Raw genomic sequence first — 17,263 nt, forward strand, 5'->3', positions numbered from 1 at the left:
TGAGATGAGAACTCCTGATGTTTAGTTTGTTATTCTTTTCACTGAATAACAGTGAATTAAATGAACTAACATTTATATCATGGTCTACTTACCAATTTTTTTAAACATAATAATAATCAACATTTATTAAAAGCTTGCTATATTCCAGGGACAGCATTAACTGGTTTTATTTTATTCTTGTAAAACTCTATGAAATATGAGCTATTTTAATCTGCATTTTAAATATGAGAAAACTGAGCCTTAGGGAAGTCAAAGAACCAACCTATGATGCCAGTGAGAGGATGAGCTGGGATTTGAACACAAATCCTCTAGCTCCAGAGTTCACACTGTTAAACACCATTCTATACAGTTTCTCAGTTGAATGGGGCCAGGCAAAAATTGAAGTCTGGGCAGTATGCAGATCTGCAAAATGGGGATCATAATAGAACCATATTTCCTCACTAGTAAAACTGGAAAAATGATAGTACTTATCTCATAGGGTTGTTGTGAGAATGAAATGAGTTAAAATAGGTAAAGTTCTTAAAAGAGTCTTACACAGTGGACATTCAATAAATGTAAACTATCATGACTATATTTCTTTGAAATCTATTAAAAATCTTTCAGGGTTCACTTATTAGGAGACTGGTCCCTCTCTGAAACATATCATTTGAGAAAGTCCCATGTATATATGGAGATGTCCAAGGAATAGATTCATACCAATGTATTCTTTTGGTGCTTCAGTTGAGTGGAAAGTGCTTCAGTTGAGTGGAAACTCCGGACATTATTTTTCTGAATAATGTTCTAACAATACAAGAAGTGGAAGCTATGCAGTGTGCCCAGAATGTGATGAATTACACTCCCACCATCCCCCAAGTTGTGCTCATCAATGTGCAAGGGCAAAGAAAGTTAGAAAGGTGGATAAGCAGATGGATTGGTATGTCTTTTTGACAGAGTTCTGCTGCACCTTGAAATGGGGAATTTATTAATTCATTCAGCAAGGAATGTATGCTTTTTCCTGGACAATTTTCTAGGCACTGAGGATGAATAAAACATAGCCCTTCTCATTGAGAATCACACAGTTTATATGATGTAGGCAAACATATCAGTGATAAAATTACTGTAGCACACAAGAAGTGGTAAGCGAACCAATTAGTTTCAAACAAAGAGTAAAGGGAATCCTGATCAGCCAGGAAGTACTATCTGGAGAGCAGGGAAGCTTCATAGAGGGGATCTTTGCATTGGCTTGGAAAGCCACGTATAAGTTTCTTAGGCAAGGAAGATGGGAAAGTGTTTTCAGACAGAGAACCACAGTGTAAAGGTAAAGTTCGGTTGGGAAAACATGGTGTTTGGGTAAAGGCCGTGTTGAGAAGAGGCTATATAACACTGGAGAGGCTGTGTGAGGGTCAGTTTATGAGGGGTGATTTCAAATGGGGACACGAGATGATCATTTTTGTGATTTAGTATAAGTCTGTAGGCCATGTCATTAGTAGAAGGGGCACCAGATCGATAACTGTCACGTTATATAAGATGAGGGAGTGAGAGGTGATGAGGGTCTGACTTCAAGGCCACTGGCAATGAGGAAGGAGAAGCTGGAGGTGAGAGATACCTGAAGCGGAATTGGTAGGGTTTGATCACCAGTTGTCTATGGAATTAACTGGTGGAAAGTGAAAAATTGAAATTGATCCTACTGTTCCTGTTATTTATGTAGGTAGTGAACGAGGGTAATAGAGCAGGTGTTTGCAGGGAAGCTGATGAGTTTAACATGTGCATGTGGCTTTGCTTCTATTGGCACTTAACAATTTCTTTGCCTTTTAATTTTACTTTTCAACATTATATCTTGTCTACGCAATGAAATTATAAATATTTGTTGAATGGATGAATGCATATAGGCTAGTGATGGACAGAAGTATGTTTGTGTTAAGAGAAATTCCATGTAGATATACCATGAAAAAAGGTGTGGAATTGAGAACTCTCTCCAAGTGGAATGTCTGTGGAGACCAGTAGTATTGTTTAAGGTGATAAGGTAATAAATGGGAATGAAGTGGGCTGTTAGGTGAAGTTGTAGGGCATGGCCAGGACCTGAAACTGATAGGAAAGTGTCTGCAGAAGATGCAGTCATCATGGTCAGTGCTGTGATGATTCTTGGAGTTACATAGTACCATTTATAATCTCACCTTTTCATTTGGTACTTAGCACAGGTGACTTTGTATCACTCTGTGTGTGTGTTTGCACGTGTGTGTGTTTGTTTGTGTGTGGTGGCAGGAACCATGGTTTGGTCCACATCATCTAGGCTGAATGAACATTTACTAAGTTTGTTTATATGTACATAGAAATTCTAGACTAACAATAGTTATAGTGAAAGGCTGGGAGTGGTGGCTCACACCTGTAATCCCAGCACTTTGGGAGGCCGAGGCAGGTGGATCACGAGGTCAGGAGATCGAGACCATCCTGGCTAACACGGTGAAACCCTGTCTCTACTAAAAATATAAAAAGTTAGCCGGGTGTGGTTTTGGGCGCCTGTAGTCCCAGCTACTGCGGAGGCTGAGACAGGAGAATGGCATGAACCCAGGAGGTGGAGGTTGCAGTGAGCCGAGATCATGCCACTGCACTCCAGCCTGCGTGACAGAGTAAGACTCCGTCTCAAAAAAAAAAAATAATAATAGTAATAGTAATTATAGTGAACAATCTTGTGTTAATGAAGTATGTATAATTCAGGATAACATTTTTACAGTTTTGTTGAGTCCTTTGGCCTTTCTAAAAATGAGATTACCTCTAAAGGAATAATAAAGCATATTGCTAAAAAATGTGGGCCTGGGAGCCAGACTGTCCAGGTTCAAAATCCAGCTTTCTGTCTGTGTGACTCGGGCAGCTTACTTCAACTCCATATGCTTTGGTTTCCCCAACTGTATGAAGGAGGTAGCAATATTTCTTACAGGGTTTTGTGAGGTTCAAATAAGTTGACACATGTTGATCACTTAGCACAGGGCCTGGCACATGGCAAATGCTCCCTGAGCTGTAGGTGTTACTAGTGTACTCCACTGACAGTGCCATGGAGAAAAGTGGCCCACCATTTAAACATGCTTTCTGGATATTTTAAAGAAGTGGCTAGGCAGAGGCAGCTTTCTCCTCTGTCACATTGTACTTTGTGTACAGTGTGTGGGGCCAGAGGCAAAGCCACATGTTGCACAGCCCTGAGGCCAGGTTGTATCTCAGCCTGCACACACACATAGGTGACTGTCCTTGGTATGTTTCACTTGTATTCCCATTTTTTCCTTAAACCAGCCCCTCTGGAATAGAGAGAGGGAAATTGAGGCCCAAAGGTGACAGGTCACACACGCCATTAGCTATAGAGCTTAGGATAGTATTCGTTCATTTCATTCTAAGCAACACTTATTGTGTGCCTACTGGGTGCCAGGCCCTGGGTCTCGAGAGATGAAAGATACACCACCTTCTTCCGTCACCAGCATCTCTTCTGTATGGAACATTTTTGCCTAATGTGTGTCTCGCAGGGTGAGTTACGTAATGCAGCCGCTCCCTCCTGCCCCCATGTGCTCACTTCCTGAGTGCTTATTGCATCAGGCTGACTTTAGTTCCCAGGAGGCCCCAGCTGGGGAGCTGAGGTGCTGCTGATGCCACCTTCTCTGAGGAGGTGCTGTCCTCAGGAGTCTGAAGACAAATGATTGTGACAAGCTCAGTGTTAGCAGCTATGGTCACCTTGAAGCTAGCCCACTATGACCCATCTCCATCCCTGCCCTCCACCCATCGTCCCATACCTTTGTCCTGAGGCTCACACTGCCTCTGTTTTTTTTTTTTCCCCAAAGTGCTGTTTTAATCTATTCCTTGAGCCATAGATGAAACTAGGTGGCTTGGAGCCTGTGGACCTCAGATTGTTTGTCACTGTTCTAGATGTTTTCCGAGTTCCCTGTAAGCTGTAAAACTCAGTAATACCATAAAGATGATTTAGGGCTGATTAAAACGTAAACTGTATTACTATTAATGCTTGCTATGCCATAATTTATATTCTCAGTTTTCTGTATACTTTTCATTGCGTAGATTTTGTTCTTTTAAAGAAGATATGTGTCTTAAGCTTTTAAAGACACTTTTAAGCTTAATGTATAGGAAAACTTCATTTGGTTCCTTGCTCTGATTAATTTTTACTCTCTTTTCCCTCTGACCCACAGTTTGGGGATATGGATTCCTGTCAGTGACAATTATTAATTTGGCTTCTCTCCTCGGATTGATTTTGACTCCACTGATAAAGAAATCTTATTTCCCAAAGATTTTGACCTTTTTTGTGGGGCTGGCTATTGGGACTCTTTTTTCAAATGCAATTTTCCAACTTATTCCAGAGGTAAGGATGTTGGCTATTTGTTTCAGTGAATAATTGTTTCTTTTGAATGTTTTAGCACTTTGTATGTTTTTAGCCTCTGTAATTCTTACAGCGTTTTATGGTCTGGTTTATAGTGTCTTGGATAAGAGAAAGCTGAATCACAGCAATTGTAAAGGCTTGTCCCAAGCTACAGTGGATGTCAGTATCAGAGACAAAATTAATATTCTAGGAGGCCAGCCACTAGGACGTGCTCAGACAGCTCTGGGACACCTCAGAAGGCCTTAAAACTTTATTCTGCCTTGCACTTGGCAAATTTAATTTTTTCACATACAGTTTCATTATTTATTTATTTGTTTTTCTAAAGAGTGTGCATGTCAAATGTACTGTGAATGTCAGATGTAAATTTATAATTTATTTAAGATATACCACTAACTTCCCTCATATATTTACTACAGCTATAAGTGACTAGAGAATAAATGAGAGCATGGTCAACAAACCTTTTCATTTTTTCCAATTGTGGAAAACATATCAATTGGGGACTAATAAATAAATAGCAACTTATTTTTTTCCTTTGATAAAATGTGTTATTGATCTGATCTTGACTATAGTGCACACTATTCAATTTATTTCAAATCTGTGTTGTGCCCATATAAGGAAGAGAAATGGAGGAAGGAAAATAAATGAAAGGAAAAGAGAGGCAATGCTGAAGAGGAAGGAAAGGAGAAAGAGACTTTCATAGAAAGGATCCACAAATGAGAACTAGAGAAATATATGTATACATGGACTATATCTGCCACCCACAAAGCACACACAGAGGGAGAGATAAACTCCATACACAGAGAAAATATTAATAGTATTTTAGGGAGTACCACCCTCATCTCATTATTTTTAGAAAATTATGACTAAAGCTTCCTTTAATTTTCAAGCTATACATGAAAGTGGGGATATAACTTTTTAGGGTTATAGATTTATTATCATTATTTGATCTAGAACATAAGATAATATCTATTTCAAAGCCTCAATTGTAGAGATGAAAAGTATTAAAATTCAGGGTGATTAAATAATTTGATTATAGCCTTACAATCAGCTAGTAACAAAGCTAGGATGAAAATACAGATTTTCTGATTTAAAAGAGTATTATATACATAATATATTTAATATGATATTATAATAATGATCCGTCGTTTGCTCTATCCCGCTGCTTTATGGGTCAACATTAACATTAGACACTAATACTGTCATGTGGACTAGAAAACTCTACATTTATGATGTTAAGGTTTTCTATTTTATTGAAATTTGTCTGTAATAATATCTCGAATTTCCGTAGAGTTTTTTAATAGCAAAATGATTTTCGTTTTCTTATTTTACTTTATTTTCATAATGTCAATGTTAGGTAAATGGAACAGGCTTTTTTTTTTTTTTTTTGCCATTTTTGCATTGTATAAACAGGCACAAAGAAGTTACTCAAATGAAGATGTAGCCATGATGTCTCCCCAGAGGCAAACATGGGACAAGAACCCAGACATCTTCTATTCTGCTTCAGAGGGGAGATTCACAATGTGTGGAATGGTGTGAAGCTGTGGCTTTTCACCCATTAGTCTCTCCTCCGATTCTGTTTATTTGAAGTTTATGTGTCTTGCCTGTTAGGAACACCTTGACTCTTTATAACTTCAAACTCTTAACTCCAGTTCTTTGTCCTTTAAACAAAGAATTATTCCGTTCTTATTGCTGTGTGTGTGTATGAGAGAGAGAGAGAGAGGTGGCAATTTTAAATCTTCTTTTGGCTTTTATTCTTGGGCCTAGCCCTTGATTTATTTGCCTTTTTAGGATTTATCACAGTTTTGTGGGCATAAGAGGATTTCTCTTGGGAAAACAGTAATCCAAGTGGCCTGCCATATTTATTTTAAAAGTTTGACTCTGGATATCATGGACTAACACATTACTTTTAGAGACAGGAGGTAATCAATATCTCATTTATCTTCATTATCTAGACCTAATATTGTATTCTAAGGATGGGAATCAGTGCTGCTGCTTTACTGCTAAAAGTTTACTCTTTCAAGGCAAATATTGCTGTAGGTGTTATAGCTGGGAAACTGTAATATTCTCTGGTGGCTTTATTTAATGAGACTTCTGGTTGTAAGATTTTTGTGCCATTTCATACAGTTTTGTCATTCAAATTTCAAAGTTTTCATTTTGTAATTTTTGGCAGCTAAGTTTCTAATATTACTTGGATGTGAAGAGAGACTTAGAACTTTGGTGAGAATTGTATACTGGTATTATTTTCCAGAAATCAAGTTAAATTTCTTGGTTTTACTTGAATTGCCCTTTTTTCTCCCTTAGGCATTTGGATTTGATCCCAAAGTCGACAGTTATGTTGAGAAGGCAGTTGCTGTGTTTGGTGGATTTTACCTACTTTTCTTTTTTGAAAGAATGCTTAAGATGTTATTAAAGACATATGGTCAGGTAAATGGACTTTATTTAAAACATATGACATTTTACCCCCTAAAGTTACTTTATATAGGCAAATAAAGACAGGATTTTTATTCTTAGAATTATGAGAATGGTTCAGTTGTTAGGCTTGTGAGTTTAAGGAGAACAAAGAGTCAATATATTGAGAAGTATAAGATAAATACTTGATTCATGTTGTAAAATTTGGAACAAGTACCAACAATTTAGTACTGAATAACAGATGTGCCTAATTTGTATTCTATTCATATTCATCAAAATAAGAATGTGTACGTGTTCTAACATGAACAAACAGTAACAACAGAATCTAACACATGAAAATACGTGTAAAAAAGAGAAATTTTATATATCTAAAAAGATTTCTTTACATATAGAATAGACATACAATTTTCCTCTTATAAATAAAAGCAGTAAACTCTATTTCCCTGTCTGTATGAATCATCTTTTTTCTTCTTATAATCTCTTTGGTTTTTGTTCCCATATAGAATGGTCATACCCACTTTGGAAATGATAACTTTGGTCCTCAAGAAAAAACTCACCAACCTAAAGCATTACCTGCCATCAATGGTGTGACGTGCTATGCAAATCCTGCTGTCACAGAAGCTAATGGACATATCCATTTTGATAATGTCAGCGTGGTATCTCTACAGGTATATGTTGATTCCATTTTTTCTTGATTATAGTACATTCTTTATACTGTGTAAACACGAATGTGTATGAAGCTAAGTCAGTATTTTGTACGTTTATGTATGTCAGAGTTATTCTATATATGTGGGATAACTGGAATGTAAGTCTGCATTGTTTTTCCACCTTCCCTCTAAATATTTACTCTAAACAAGTGAGTTAAGAAAGAAATTGTGGATCACTGGTCTGGGCTTCATTATTCTCTAAGATTATTTACTATATGAGAGTCTCTCAATTGCATTTATACAATATTACATAACAAAATTAATTCAGAGCATTTATTTTACAATTGTTTGAAGATCCAGAATCAAATAATCCTCTGATTTTGAAACTGCAAGAAGAAAGAAGATTTGGAAATTATTAAAATTGTTTTTATTAATTGTCTGACATACAATGTATATTTATATCCACATCTTCTAAATAATATTAATAGGCACAGGCCAGGTGCGATGTCTCACGCCTGTAATCCCAGCACTTTGGGAGGCCAAGGCGGGTGCATAACAAGGTCAAGAGATTGAGACCATCCTGGCTAACATGGTGAAACCTCGTCTCTACTAAAAATACAAAAAATTAGCCAGGTGTGGTGGCAGGTGCCTATATTCCCAGCTACTCGGGAGGCTGAGGCAGGAGAATGGCGTGAACCCGGGAGGCAGAGCTGGCAGTGAGCTGAGATCGCGCCACTGCACTCTAACCTAGGTGACAGAGCAAGACTCCGTCTCAAAAAAAAAAAAAAAATAATAATAGGCACAATTTCTTGAGTGACCATCATATACCAGCTAATATACTCAGCACTTAATTATTTGATCTCATTTACCTTTTATAACAACTACTCAGTGTAGGGATTATTTCTTATGTATTAGAACTATATTGGTTTCAAGTGATAGAAATCAAATTATATACGCGCAAAGGAGAACTTACTGGAAAGATATTAGATGACTAATGGAACAGCCAAGCTACAGGAAAAACAAGAACCTAGGAACCATTAGAACCACTAGGACTCTCCCTCCTTCTCTTTCCTGCCTTTTAGCATCATTCTTTTCTTTTCCATAAGTGGTATACATAGCCACTAGCAATTCCTGAGATTTGTCTTAAAATTTCAGCTACTAGCAGGAAATTGACCTGACTCTTTCAGTCCTAAATCCAAAATCTCTGGCAAATGTCTTCCTGGTCCAGCTTGAATTAGATGATAACTTCTAGACTAATCTAAATGCTTAGAGGGTTGGGTCCCTTTAATGATACCAAGGGAGTGTGGATGGAGTAGAGGAGTGGTTATCAAAAAGGGATGCTGAGAAGATAGTATCACTGGTGTCTACAACAATTCTCTTTTGACAGATGAAGAAAGTGGAACTTTAGATATTAAATAACCCCTCCAGCTTTACTCAGATAGTGAATGGCAGATCCACAAGCTATATAGTTAAACATGATATAAAGTGAATAGTTAAAAACAAAATAAAAAGGAAAGCCAGCTAAGGGGAATAAAAGCAAAAAAAAAAAAAAAAAAAAAAAAGCAATCTGGAAGAGATTATTATGGCAAATACCTGAGTTTCCTTCTGGAAAGAAAACGTGATTGCTCATATGCTTCTCTCCACCTGTTTAAGGAAAATTTCAAGTGTATTTGAAGAGCCAGTTCTGTGTTAGCACTATAGTAGCTAAGGGGAAATTATTTTTTGCAGTGTGATGAATGATGCTTTCAGCCAAGAGTTTGCAAAGAATCTGGAAATGTTCGAATATATAATTTCTTACAATAATAATTACAGCTAACATTCATTAAATGCTCAAGGACTATGCCTAGAACGTTAGATGAATTACTTCATTTGATCTTCCTAATAACCTAGGGGGCAAGTGCTATTGTAATTAGGAAAGTATAACTTAGAGAGGTTAAATAGCAAACCCAAAGATGCTCACTTCCTAATGGCAAAGCTTGGATTAGTACCGAGGCTGCCTTATACCGAAGCCTGTGTTCTTATATACTTTGCTGGACTGCCTTCCTTATGTTGCTACTCTATTGTAAGCAAGATGACAACATCAACTCTTAAATATTTATTTTTTTGTAGTGGGGAAAAATAATTTGGCCAAGGATATTGCTTTCTGAGGATATATAATTTAATGCGAGGCACAGCAGAAAGAGCCTAAAGAATAGTAGTTAAAACCCTTCCTTATATCATGTGTCTAAATTCTAGTTGCCTTATGTAAACTTTTGACAAATACTGGATTATAGTGAGATTGTGGTTGAACTCTGACAAGTCATTCAAGAGGTGCCAGTCAGCTATATTGCTAATTTAAACATTGATTAATAATTATTTAGATACCGGATGGCAGAGGGATAATCTGCCATGAAATTTGGAGCCTAACTTGAATTCTTGCTCTGATGGAAGATTTACTTGTATCTTTCCAGGGTTAACAAGATAATTTTAGGCAGGGCTACACTTCTACAGAGAAGGAGCTTTGAACCTGGTCCAACCTTGAAGACGTTCTCCCTTGGGATCCCCAAGTCCTGTAACACAAAGCACGGAAGAGATACAGTTTGAGATTTAAAATATTTAAAGGGCTGATAACCTCCTTGACCATACTAGAAATTCAGTGTGACCTCTCCTGATTTCAAGAAAGTTCCTTCTGATGAACCTACTAGGATAAACTAGCTGTTAAATATGCCTTGAGTATCAGAATGAACTGATTGGAATACTTATATTTAGAAAGGAGGGTGGTTATCAAAGCCTTCAGCTTTTGTAAGAGGCTAATTTTTTAAAAAATAATAATTAACAAATAAGTTTAACTTCTCATAAGTTATATTTTAGTTAAAGCTTTAAGGCTCCTGATTTAGGATTAACTATGGGCAGAGGACATGTTTGCAGTAAATCTAAGCACCGTGACAGAGATGAGGCCCTCGACATGATCCTGTTTTACATAATTTAGAAATACAATCAGAAGGCTGTTTTTACTCCACTTATGACAGTAGTGCTTTCATTTACTTATTCAACAAACATTTATTGAGTTCCTGTTTGTTGTCCTAGGCACTGGAAATTCAGAAGCAAATTCTCGAGGAGCTTACAGTTTATTCAGTGGAAACATAAAATATAGAAATGAGCAAAACAAGAAACTATCGTATAGTAATAACCTACTTCGATGAAACTAAAGCATGGTGATGTGAGAGTGAGTGTGGGAGCTTCTTTTGATTGACTGGTCAGAAAAGGGCACTCAAGATGTCAGCAGAGAATTGTATAATGAGGAAGAACCAGTCATGCAAATATCGGGGAAGAAAATGTGCTAAAGACTTTGAGAATAATCAAACAGGTCACACACAAGGGACCTGGAAGCTGAACGGTAGTGGACTTCCCCACATCAATGCTGGAGAGCAGTGGCACAATTCCTTCAATATTCTGAATGAAAACAACTGTGGAATTGTAAACCTAGGTAAACTACCTATCTAGCGAGAGGGAAAAATGGAATTAAGATTCTGGAAATACACTTCCAGGAATAAGAAGGCAGCTGAAGAAAGAAGACAAGGTGCGTGCCAGGGTGACAGCCCTGCACCAGGCCTTGAGATAATAGTTTTCATGCTAATTTCTTATGGGGACTATTTTCTCACTGTTTTAGTTGAAGATATAGTCTCAAATAAATACACATTTAAACCAATTGAGCAACAGACTGAAATTTTCAGTTTTGTTTACATTGCACAAAAAATCAAAAGAAATGAAATTTAAGAAATAAGTAGGTCTGGATATTGCTTTAAGAGAGTAAGTATTACAATGTAAGTGATAGTGATTTTAATAATAAAATTAAAATACTTTCTAATATTTTATATTATAAAAATCTAACCTAAGTGACCCCATTAAAAGGATTGAACATGATAATATAACTCAGGGTTCAATTTGGGTTACAAGTGTGGATTTAAGAATTTTGTTGACAATCCCAGTTGTCACTGCTTCAACAAAGTTTTTCCAAATTGAAAATAATAAGGAACTCTCTAAAAATTACAGTGAGTTAGGTGGTCTAATTGGCATTACTATCAATAGAATACAAATTAGGTGAAAATCTAGATTATAAAAGCATGATTTTTGATCTTGCTGAAATGTAGGAAGAACAAAGACATGTTATAGAATACTTAAACTGTATGACTTAGGAATGTCTTTGTTATTCATCCGAGGAATTCTGGCTCATCACAGAATACTCAGCTAAGCAATAATTTATAAATTTAGAAGTCTCTGGTGTTTTATCTGTGTTTAGCCATATAAAAATCATAGTTTTACACATATGTTTTTATTTTGTTTTCATGGAAGCATATTTATCACAGTGAAATAACAGAGGATATTAACATTTAACAGTTACCTTGATTATAACTTTTAAATATTTAGACTAAATGATTTGAGAGTTCCTTAATACCTTTGCTCCAGGCCTAGTAAGTGTGAGGCACAACAGTCCATGTGGCATGTGTGTGTGCACAGGCATGCGTTTTGGGGAAAAATGTGGGTCATAGAGGGGTAACAAGGAAGATGTAGGGAAAAAGAGGGGTACGCGAGATGCTATTTCCCCATGTTATTCAGTTATTGTTACTAGGTAATGTGTCACATGTCACCTTGTGACATGCTTTGTTTTTCTCTCTTCGACTTTCCTGTGTAGCCAAGTGTGGAGGTGGAGTCATTTCAGTATCTATGCAGCCGGGTGGGGCTCCCCAGCCCAGACACAGCCTTGGTGTTTGTTGGATGTTGATTGCTGAGGAATGTTTGGTACTTTGGGAAGGGTGTCAGCACTTCAAGGCCACTAGAGGGCCCCTGGAGCTCGTTCCTCCAGCAATCTGTCATCAGTCTCTCTTTTTATGAAATTTTCTGTGCTTTCATTTAAGAATAGATACTATTAATTATAAAGTGATTTTTAGAAGTTGATTGTTGTGAATTTTATGTTGAGTTGCAATGAAATAGAATTTAGCTGCTAAGTGTGGAGATGCTAGGGAGATTTTCTTTGTTGATGACTGATATGAAGTGACACTCTACGAATAGGGTAACATTTTTGAGGTGGTTGGGCCTCCACTGAGTTTAAATACACATAATTCATTCAACAAGTATTTTTCCAGTACTTAACCTATACTTGGCACTATTCTAAGTGCCGGCACAAAGGCGACAGTGGAGAGGAGATGAGAACCCAAAGCAGTTTTCAAGAAGTAACAGATGAGGTGAGACAGCAGAGTTCACAGATTCCAAACTTTCCACCTTTCCATAACATAACTGAAATATTACACATTTAGCACAGAAAAATGGAAAGCACTCTCTTTGTTTTTAAAGTATGAAGTACAACAAAACTGACTGGCAGCTCTGTATGTACATATATGTGTGGGGCTTGTCTACTGGTCTTTTGGGTGGTGTATTTTTCTCCATTCTTGCCTGGCGTTGGGAAGAGAGGTAGAATACTACTGACCACCTTATGTTCTAGGGTACATGTGCACAACGTGCAGGTTTGTTACATATGTATACATGTGCCATGTTGGTGTGCTGCACCCCTTAACTCATCTTTTACATTAGGTATATCTCTTAATGCTATCCGTCCCCCCTCCCCCCACCCGACAATAGGCCCTGGTGTGTGATGTTCCCCTTCCTGTGTCCAAGTGATCTCATTGTTCAATTCCCACCTATGAGTGAGAACACGCAGTGTTTGGTTTTCTGTTCTTGCAATAGTTTGCTGAGAATGATGGTTTCCAGCTGCATCCATGTCCCTACAAAGGACACGAACTCATAAAAAAAAAAAGTCCTTAAACAAAACAAAACAAAACAAAACAAAAAGAATATTACTGGCTACCACTTGGGAAGTGGAGTGGCAGGAGAAGGGGACGGGGGCACTAAGAATATTTGACGTAACACCCCTTTCTTTAGTACTGTACTTCACAACAGTCTTCAGTTTACTTTGTGTCCTTGAATTGAGGGTCTCTGTGGTTCACTTTCCCCAGGGGTAGATCTCCAGTCATCATTTGGGGTGGCTGCCTTGCCACATTGGCTTGGGAGGAAGGACTTGAGGTTCTACTTGTTCCCTAAATAGATTTGCAGCCACTTCTCTTATGTTTAGTTCCAGTCTTTGCCCTCTGCCTTCAGAAGTACTTGGTGCCTCTAATCCCTGAACTTTTTTGAGGTTCTGGGTCCTGCATCACTTTGCTTCTTGTTGACTTTCTTCCTCTGTGAAGTCAGTTAGAACCTGCCTTCCTCTTTCCATCTGCCAAAATAAAAATCTCAGTGCTGTCATGTTGTCTCTCTTTCTTCCTGTCCTTGCAGCTTTGTGTCTTCTTTATTCCTTTATAAGGACATAGTTTCAGGAGGGCATTTCAGGAGGGACAAGAGATAAACACATATATATCTGGTCCACCCTATTTCACTAAAAGCCCATTTACTATTTTAAATCATATAGTTCTTGAACATCGCAAGATTTAAAAACAAATTACTTAATTTCCCCTATAATAACAATTAATTAAAATAGAAAACTATACAAATAATAAAATGACATAAGAAATGATTTCGACTGATCTTGATTGACTGGTACTTACATAAAAACAGTAATTAGAGGCAGATGATGTAGCCAATCATGAGGAGAAATTCTGGGTTGCCTTTGCTATTAGTGGAATTTCTCACTCACTGGGTCTATCTCAGGGCATCCCTGCCCGGACAGGTCATTTTATCTGGCTTCACTCTATGTGTTGCTAGGGTCATGAAAATTGGTACCTGAATCCACTGAATTTAGCCTACATTTCATTGATATGAAGTATACTTTTATTCATGAAAAACTGCTCTAAAGTTTTTTTTTTTTTTAATTACTCCACGAAATTCTTATATCTCATGCTTCTTTAACAAAGAGACTGAGATGATTATTTGGAATCTGTGACCTCTGCTGTCTCGCCTCATTACTTCCGTTACTTCTTTAAAAAAACTACTCTGGGTCCTCATCTTCTCTCCACTGTTCCGCTGTCCCGTTTGTGCCAGAACTGGTGTCCTTTCTCCTTTTTAAGGCCAGTTCCTCTAAATAGTCTCATCTTTCCCATGGCCTCTTCCAGTTTTGTTTCGCTTTGTTGTTTTAGAACAGGGTCTCACTCCATATCCCAGGCTGGAGTGCAGGGCTTAATCAGAGCTCACTGAAATCTCAAACTCCTTAGCCTCAAGGGATCCTCCCACCTCAGCCTCCCAAGTAGTAGAGACTGCAGACACATGCCACCATGCCTGGCTAACTGAATTTTTTTTGTTTTTTTTTGCAAAAATGGGGTCTTGCTCTGTTGCCCAGGCTGATCTTGAACTCCTGGTCTCAAATGATCCTCCTGCTTTAGCCTCCCAAAGTATTGGGATTACAGGTGTGAGCCCCCACACCTGGCCTGTTTTCGTTTATCTTTCCTGAATCTCTCTTTTTCCTGTGTCTACAAACATGTTCCATCTTTTCTACCTCAAGGTATTATTTTTTTCCTCAATCTGCTACTCCCCAAGTTTTCTCAAACCTTCTTTCCCACAACTGTCCAACTTTCCTAAAGACTGGCTAATTCTGAAATAAGACTATACACGTTTGGCAGGTTCTTAAGTGCTTTACATATATTAACTCATTTAATCCTCACAGTAACAACCCTGTGAGGCAAGTACAATGGTTATTTCCATCTTGCAGATTTGGAAACTGATGTACAGAGAATGTAAGGAACTTACCCAAGGTCACACAGGTACCACATTAGGATTGAAGTGCAGGAATCCTGTTTCCTGGTCTGTGTGGTTAACTGTTACCTTACACTATGCTGCCTGTTGTTTCTATTTGTTAGCCAACCTTTATATCCTCCTCCTCTTCCTCATCATCTCCTCACATGCTTAATCACGTACAGTTTCTAAAGTCACTCCCTATTCTCTGAACTTTCTTTTTAGAATAATGTAAGTGGTTGTTCTAGGCAGCATGCTATAATTCCCTTTTTAAAATTAAATTATTCCTTTTTTTTTTTTTTTTTTGAGACAGGGTCATTGTAACCTCAGACTCCTGGGCTGAAGCAATGCTCCCACTCAGGCTTCAGAGTAATTAGGGCTACAGGCGTGACCATGAGCTATGTTCCTACTCCTCATTCACTCTTTCTTCCTGAGCCATTCCTATAGTTTAACACATAAGTGAGTACCTATTATGGGCTAAATGCTAGAAATATAAAGGCAGGTTTTTCACTGGAGCCCCTCCCCTCCGTGTTGAAATTACTTACGTCTTGGTGACATGATACCATCCTTGCTCTGTCACCATTTTAGCTGCTGTAATACTTTCCTAGTACTTCTTCTGAGTCTCCTTTTCTTGCAGGGCAGTTGGACAGGGAAAAGAAGCATAGGCTTTGGAATTACACAGGCCACTGTTTGCATCTTAGCATTAAAATATATTGTGTAATTTGGGAAAACATAATTAACACCTTTGAGCATTTGCTCATCTGTTAGATGAGGGGCAAAGATTCTTAATTTACTGAATTTTTGTGAAAATGAATTAATTTCTTATGGGGCAACTATGTAACATTGTGTCTGATACATTGTACACTTGTGATAAATATACATCTCCCTCCCTCTTCCATTTACCATTTTTGTCTGTTCTTAGTTTTTATCATAGTCATCTTATCAAGTCGTATCACTTCATCTTTTGCACCTTTGGGAATAGCTTCTAAATCTATATGCTTAATTATGTAAAGATCATCACTTAAAAGATGGCTTCTTGTGTTAAACCATAAAGGTATTTGAATCTATTTGTATATGTTCCCTATAGGTTAGGGTAACAAAATGAAAAGATAAAATGTATAGAATTCCATGCTTTCTCATTTCTCTTATCTACCTTAAAATTTGAGTAGATTTTCTAGAAAGTAAAGCTGGACTTTAAAAGCTCATAGGTAATTTAGTAATAAAGACAACCTTCTGAATATAAATGCCCACAAGCCTGCCTTTGACCTGTCAGATAAATTAAGAGAATTTGGAACATTTACTCTCTCTTAATGGAGGAGAACCTTAAAGTCCAATATAATTTGCTATTCACATGACGATTTATCAAGCTTTGCACCACAGATTCTCTGTTAGAGCCTTGAAATACCAGCTAGAGCCACTTGCCAAGGAAGGAAAACAGTACGTTAAGAACTACTTGCTTTTCCAGATAAAAGCACGTCCAAGTTATGTAAATTTGACAAAAGCATTTTATTTGATAGCTAATGTCAGGAGGGATCTAGGGTTATCTGTTGTGGCTCCTTATATTAGCTAATCATTTGGCCAGCTAGTATATTCCATTCTTGTGGAGGCTGGTAGCATCAACATTTACACAGAAAGTTATTAAAAAATAAAACAAACATTGGGTCAGGCACTGTTGGCTCATGCCTGTAATCCCAGCACGTTGGGAGGCCAAGGCAGGTGGATCACTTGAGTTCAGGAGTTGAAGACCAGCCTGGGCAACAGTGAGACCCTGTCTTAAACAAACAAAATGTTGATATTGCCAACTCTTAGGTCAGCTAGTATAATCAAATAAGATTAGGTATGAATGTGCTTTTAAAGATACCAAAATCTGTACTATTTACTCTATTTGGAGAACAGACAGTTGCTTATGGCTGTCAGTCATGGACTACTTTGATATCCATATTTTTGAAAAGATAACATTCTCATTAATTGCATGATAAACATTTAAATAGTCAGCATTTTTGTGGATTTATAATTTTAATCTTTTGGAATGTGCTTTCAGATCCATGCAAACATAATTCCAATGTTATAAAGTTTTGACTTCTGGAAATAATCTGTAGACTTTTAGGTTTTTCTTTTCCCTCTGTGTATAGTTTTTCTTATATATATAAAATATATATTT

The 17,263-nt window shown here is 37.4% G+C and overlaps 1 protein-coding gene across 2 annotated transcripts in view; it reads left to right on the forward strand.

Moving 5' to 3' along the window:
- Positions 1-17,263, forward strand: part of SLC39A8 (solute carrier family 39 member 8) — a 98,785-nt gene that overhangs the window by 34,987 nt on the left and 46,535 nt on the right. For both annotated transcript variants that reach the window (XM_017877091.1, XM_017877092.1), the window contains exons 4-6: positions 4,161-4,330; positions 6,650-6,772; positions 7,261-7,425. In XM_017877091.1, coding sequence (XP_017732580.1) covers positions 4,161-4,330; positions 6,650-6,772; positions 7,261-7,425 — 458 coding nt within the window. The remainder of the gene's footprint in view (positions 1-4,160; positions 4,331-6,649; positions 6,773-7,260; positions 7,426-17,263) is intronic.

This window comes from Rhinopithecus bieti, unplaced genomic scaffold, assembly GCF_001698545.2.
Source record: "Rhinopithecus bieti isolate Rb0 unplaced genomic scaffold, ASM169854v2 scaffold_9690, whole genome shotgun sequence".
In the NCBI taxonomy this organism is placed as follows: domain Eukaryota; kingdom Metazoa; phylum Chordata; class Mammalia; order Primates; family Cercopithecidae; genus Rhinopithecus; species Rhinopithecus bieti.